This window comes from Egretta garzetta, unplaced genomic scaffold (assembly GCF_000687185.1).
Source record: "Egretta garzetta isolate BGI_Z169 unplaced genomic scaffold, ASM68718v1 scaffold434, whole genome shotgun sequence".
Classification (NCBI taxonomy): domain Eukaryota; kingdom Metazoa; phylum Chordata; class Aves; order Pelecaniformes; family Ardeidae; genus Egretta; species Egretta garzetta.
This window is the reverse complement of record NW_009259584.1, coordinates 847,469-854,045: the sequence shown is the minus strand read 5'-3', so window position 1 is coordinate 854,045 and position 6,577 is coordinate 847,469. Positions and strand designations below refer to the sequence as shown.

The 6,577-nt window shown below is 36.9% G+C and overlaps 1 protein-coding gene across 2 annotated transcripts in view; it reads right to left on the bottom strand.

Annotated features, from left to right (window-relative positions):
* The window catches only part of NEBL (nebulette), a 266,173-nt gene extending 260,144 nt beyond the window's left edge, over positions 1-6,029 (bottom strand). Inside the window, exon 1 of one of the 2 annotated variants that reach the window (XM_035893257.1) lies at positions 5,914-6,029. In XM_035893257.1, coding sequence (XP_035749150.1) covers positions 5,914-5,969 — 56 coding nt within the window. In that variant the 5' untranslated portion in view covers positions 5,970-6,029. The remainder of the gene's footprint in view (positions 1-5,913) is intronic. The other variant, XM_035893256.1, reaches the window with a different exon arrangement.
* Between the last annotated feature and the right edge of the window lie 548 nt (positions 6,030-6,577).

Genomic DNA, 6,577 nt, shown 5'->3' with positions numbered 1-6,577 from the left:
CAATTTTATTTTCTTTCTTACACAGAACTTAACACTTGATCTAGCACTCCATGAACAGGTAGAGAAGATAAAGTACTTCACTCATTCATGACTGCTCACTCACTACACAAGGGAGTGCTGCATCAGACCATGGAGGTACATGCTGCTCCAAATACCCTTCCAGGCCTTCAGCTAGTGACTTGGGTGACGAAATGAAGATTACACTTATTAAATTTGCAAGCAGGCTCACTGGTGGGAGGGTTGATAGGTTGATAGAAGGGGGCTGTAAGCACATTAGAGAACAAAATTAGAATATAAAATGAACTTGACAAATTGGAGAAACAGCCCAGGGAAAAATGGAGATTTAGTTCAATGAGAACCAAGTGGAAGATTCTGTGCTTAGCCAAGAACAATTAACTGCTCAGATAATGGATAATAACAACTGCTGAGGCTGCAATTCTGCATAGAAAGATAAAACTGTAGCCCACAACAATTTGAATATGACTTAACAATAGTTGGGGTTTTGCAACAAATTAAAAAAAAAATGGCAAAGACTGTACTGAGACTTAGGAGAAAAAATATATATGAGTTGCACAGGCACACTTGCTGTTCTACCAGCTCTGGTAATGCTCCACTGGGCACTGCAATTCAAAGGCGGGGGGGAGAGAGAGAGATGTATGGACCATTTGGAGAGAACTGAAGGTAGAGAAACAAGAATTAACTGAAAATATGACCTAGAAGAAAAGAGTTAGAGCTGCTTTGTTAAAAGTAAAGATGGCTGAGGGGAGACATGGTAACTGTTTTCAAATACTGGAGTCCATACTTATGGGATGCTGAACAAGAAATAAAGGGCTTAAATTACATAGCTGTATTTGGCATTGACTTGAGACCCTTACCAGCTGTTTTTCTAGTGGTTCTGTTATTTGCATTACTCATTTTATATTACATCCTAAGAGGAAAGTCTTCAACACACAAAGTTAATAAAGTGATAAAGTGCAAATCCTTGCCTTCTAGGAAGGTTTGCATGGGAGTTTCCGGGTTGTTTCTTTTTATAAGAATGACCATTTGGGGTTGACCTATATAATAGCTTACTTTTGATCAAATCTAATGATCAGAAACAGCTGAAAAGCCCCAAACAAGAAAAAAAAAAAATCAAACACAACTGGCTGTAAGGTTAACCATGCCATAAAACAACCTTCCTCCTCAATGCAAACTCAGTGTTATCCTTTTCCTAAAGAAGCTGTTGTTCAGCAACAGCTAAAGATGAGAATTAGAAAAGAAAAATCTGTTTACTGTGTGCTCTCTTTACTGCAACTCTTAGAAGTGGCTCCATCATGTTTCAGAAGGATTATTCTTGCTGCTCCTTACCTAGTCATTTTCTTTCTTCCTGCCATGTTTAAACTGAGAGGTAATCACCTCCTGAAATCAATACTAAAAAATAAGATAATGCTAGCTATTTTCAGTAAGAATAATATCATCACAGTCCTAGTCACCTTCTAGAAGTTTTCAGACTGGTAGAAAAGAAAAAAAAAAAAACACTCATGTTTCCCAGCTAAAACCAAACTTCTATACAGAAGTTCACCTTTCAGGGCAATGGATTCCATTTAACGGCCACATTTATCCACTGTTTACAAGCAACTGCTTTCCCCTTCCAGCCCATCTGACTGCCTATAAAGCTGTACCATGTTCTTACCATTTCCAAGCTGGTATAAAATAACTTTGACGTTTTTCATCCCTCCCCTACAGTACCTTAAAAAGTAAAGTTTGACTGCACTTGCAGATTGAAACTGTAGTACAAGTCTTCTAACAGCATCACAATATTTCAAATGTATTTGCATATCTATTTCCTACTGGCACGAGTTAAAAAGAAATTAAGTCTAGAAAAAATAAACCAATGATGAGTTTTTCTTCATGTCAATAATCCACACTAAGACTGATGACAGTAGATTTAAATTTTAAAGTTATGTAATCATTCCATATGGTGACTGTCATAAATAAAAACTTGGATGAAGCTACCCTGTGTGCAGGCGATTAGCAAAATTTTAGATACTAAATATTTCAGAAGGATTTATTCCAATGGTGAGGTTTTTTTGCCTTTGGCAAGAGGGTATGTAAGGGCTGCAGAAGCTTAAGCTATTAGGTTTTGCAGAAATTAAAAAATATATCTCTGTCGGATGTGTTCACACATGCAGGAAGTCTGTTTGCATCAGCAGGTATAGCTAATGAGGAGAGAACATTCCAAAAATATTATTTTCAGCTTCTACGTTTTGCATAAAAAGTAGTCTTGTGTTTTGGTCTAGTAAATCTGTCAAAAAAGTATTTATATGAATATTCGTAAGAATAAGTTACTGTATAATCATCCTACATGATTCAATCATTTAACAAGCTTGAGAACTAGTACACAGATGGTTAGTTGCCAAAATGTCATTCGTTTCCTTGTATCATCTTGGTTATTTGCAGCTGGGAAGAATCAGCTCTGCGTCTGCAAATAACAACAACAACAACAGCGTTCTTCTTATCATTTTCATATATATTAAACAATTATTTAATAATCTCTATCTGCAGATATTGAAGTGGAATAGGGGTTCAGATTTGCATTAAAGCCACCTCGATCTAATAAATCATCATTTTAATTGTCTTAACCTTTCTTTTACTACCTATATGCACATTCAGAGAGACAAAGAACAGCTCATTCACCTGCTTCAAGCAATGCATAGCACCTGGCTGAACTGCAAAACTCGACTACAAGTCTGAGCCCTTAGTCTCAACATTATTTCACAGGTCAGGCAGCACTCTGGCAATGTGGCCTATCTAAAGTCAGACAGTAAATAAAAGGCAAGACTAAAGTTAAGGCAAACCTAGGAGCATCCATGTACTATAAGCATCTACAGGCCTCAAAATGTTGTGTATGAGGCCTTTCAGATGGAACATGAATGCAAGTGAAGTGAGAAACACAATACTATAAGTCCCTGCAGAGACAAAAGCATGATATTCTAAGCACTACACAAACAAGCAGAGATAAACTATCCTGACTCAAACAGCTCACAACTTATGTAAATAATAAAAAAGAGAGAGAGAACAAAGTTGTATGTTCTTTTCTCTACAAGTAAGAGAACTGAAAGCTTTAAAGGAGACACACCAAGGAATTTCATGGAAACTCTGTGATATAAAGATCATTCTTTTCAAAGCCATATTACACACAAGCACGTGTAGACAAAGTTTTCCCTCATAACCCAGTTGCAAAATCTTTCATAAATCTACCACTTACAAAAGCAGTATCAGAAGTGTAATACTAGGCAACTCAGCTTCTTGACCTCTACCAGTTCCACTACATCAGTAGCTCAGTCATTACTTTTGCTACCAGTGTATCCTTATCACAAGGAACGTATAGAACCATTTAGCTGGAAATGTGACAGGCTGCCCCACAAAAAACTTGTCCTTAAAAAAAGTGGAACCCTGCATTTACAAATGTTTCTGCTCTTTTATAATGGACACTGAATTAAAGTATTTCACAATATATTCCTTCTTGGTTCACTAGTTCCTGTTAATCCATCTGACTTTACTCTCCTCCACCCAAAGTAGAGTTTGAACATTCACAAATTAATATCTTTTTCTTGTATTAACGGAAACACAATTCTGTTTTACAGTTAATAGTAACTTCTGATCTTTGCCAGTAATGCAGCAAAAATTATTAATTTCAGCATCTGAAAAGAAAAAAAAGAAGAGTGGAATATTTTAAGTTGAAAGGTCAAAATATACTCAAATGCATTATTTAACCTGTGAACTAACAAACAAATAGAGAAATTATTGAAGATACATGCTTTCAACTTGTCCTTACAAAAAGCTAACTATGGCTTCCAAACGTATTAAACTTCATGGTAGTGCTCTCCCATTCAAATTAGCGCATACTACTTCACGTTATCTAAAGATTACACTTTCATTGATGGATGGCCTCAATAAACAGCCTAACAGTAATTGCTCTTTGTCAAATGCTTATAGGTGTTCATATGAGTAAATTTGCATTCTTTTCTTTGCAGATTTTCTGATCAAGCAGTATTTAACATAAAAATGGATTTGCCTCTTATTAATGAACACTGGATAAGACACATCATAATTTGAAACACTATAATGGTGTCTGCTTTGCAAATAAGTTACCTTTGAGATGCAAGAGTCCTGTGTCAAAATATGATCATATAAATCAACTGTATTTTCAAAACAGTTTTCCATAAACATCTTATCTCTATTCTGAAGGATCTTAAAGTTTGTTGAAACCACAAAACGCACCTTGGTCTTCCCTTTGTAGTAGCATAACTACATAGATGAAAAACTCTCCTACAACAGAAGTTAAATATGCACAACATGGAAACACCGATGTATAACATGGAGGAGACTTTGTTTACAATGTTATTAAGTACTAGTAAGTATCTGATTATGTAGGAAAGATCAAGCAACCAAAGAATCATCACTGAAATTTAACCACAAAAATTTACATAAAAGGCACCAAAGTATTATCAGAGTTTTAATCCCTGTAACAGATGTAAGCCTGTATTTCAACTCAAATAGTAGCAAAAGCAGAGTCCCATCTAGGGCCAACAACCTTTAGGTTAGTCTCGACTTGTAGAGTGCCACCTGTTGAAGCATGACTCTCCCTTCCTACAGAGCTTCCTCTACAGCACGCAAGACTGGCAACCAACCACACTTTTCTTACAAGAGGTCTAATGTCACCCTCATACACCATAGGGTGCTTCAAGGAAAGCTAGAAATGTTTGTGTGTAACTCCATATGTTCCTAAGGCAATCTAAGTACAACTGTGCACATTGAAACAGGTGTTCCAAGTTTTGGCAGCGCAACAGTTTTTATAACAAAACTCGTATTTTAGACAGATAGGCACTGGCTGGCTTCAATTTTAGCCTGGAGGAAGTGAGCATATGCTGTTGAACCATTCTGTGACGGCCAGCCATAGACTGTCTACCTCAACATGAAACAAATATTTTAAGATGAGTAAAGGAGAATATTTCCAAAAAAATACAATGTATCTATAGTTTGAAAATTCTGTCTCTTTAAAACAAATACTTTAAGTAGATAAAGGTGAAAATAATAACAATATATGAATAACATGTAAGATCAAATTTTATTCTGAATACTTTAGAGGTATAGAGCATGTTATAAACGTTTCTAAATATTAAAACATACCAAAATGCACTTAGCAGATCTTAGGAGCATGGTACAAAGAACAAAAAGCACCTTTTTTCTACATGTATCAAAATGCCCTTCTGCAGTATTTGCAAGCCAAACATCAAAGCACTCTTCAAAATCCACACAACAACAAAATCTAAAAGTGGAATACAACACGATTATACTCAACAACCAAGATGAATCTGTTCTATCAAAACCTAAGAGAGAAGCAAAATACAAAATAGCATGAAGCACCAGAAGCAGGGATTTTGTAAATATCAAGCTTAGTAACCCAAGATACATAACAGTTTTAAGAACAGGTTGTCACGATCTCTAGCAGGATATTGTCTCTGGTAAACTACACAACCAAGAAGCACTTTGTTTTCTTGTTACAAAATGCTGATCAGGTCCATAACCTTGAACAGAGAGCTGCATAATGGACAACTGTAATCCAGCAGGCCAATGATGAACATTACAGGAGTCAGCACCAGATCCGACACTTTCTGGGAGGAAAGGACCTGTATCCTGAGATCTGACATTAAAACACTTCCTGAACACATCATAATCAAGCATTTTCATCTTCCATCACCTCAATGCAAGCAGAATACGCCATCTGAAAAGATACCAAACTGCTCTAGACTGCACTGCTACATCTCTAGATTAAGTTTTTACAGCATGACAATACCTATTTGACAATATCCACGGCCAGGTTTTCTTTTCATGTGCATTTCTGCAAGACTTGACATTTACAATACTTACGCATTGCAATAAGGTTTCTTTTCATATCCTTTGTAGTTATTCATGTTCAGAGCCATTTTGCAAACTTCACAGTGGAAACATCCTTTATGCCAGTACTGTAAAGAAACGCAAAGTAGAATTACTTATGATACTGGTGTTTTGAAAGCTATTTTAGGGTACAGTAAATGTAAAGACACAGCTACACGTCAGTATTTTTGACCATGCATTACAGATCCCTGTAACATACATCAAAAGAATTACTTTAACATGAAACTGAAGGTGCTTCTGAAACACTCCCAGAAACATAAATTCTCTGCTAAGGTGAATGCCAAGACCGCCACACGCTGACCTTGCCAGGTTTTTTTTTAAAGATAACTGAAGCAGGAGTTTGACATTTTGCCTCGTTAAAAACAAAAACCGACACCGCTTGCTAAGAATGCAATACTATGAGAATAAAATCACTAACTAATGTGACAGTTGGCTTTTTGGTACGCCGAACAGGCACTAAATTTAGTACAAAATTCGGTATTTTCCTCCGGTAGCTCCTACCGCCTTGCCTTTCCGGGGACGTTAATTTGGCGCATGTGTCACAGCCCCATCGCTGTTATTTACGGAGCGACCGCGAACCAGCACCACCGGGGACACCCGCGAGGGACGGGGCTGTCGCCACCCCGTCGCCCCGGCC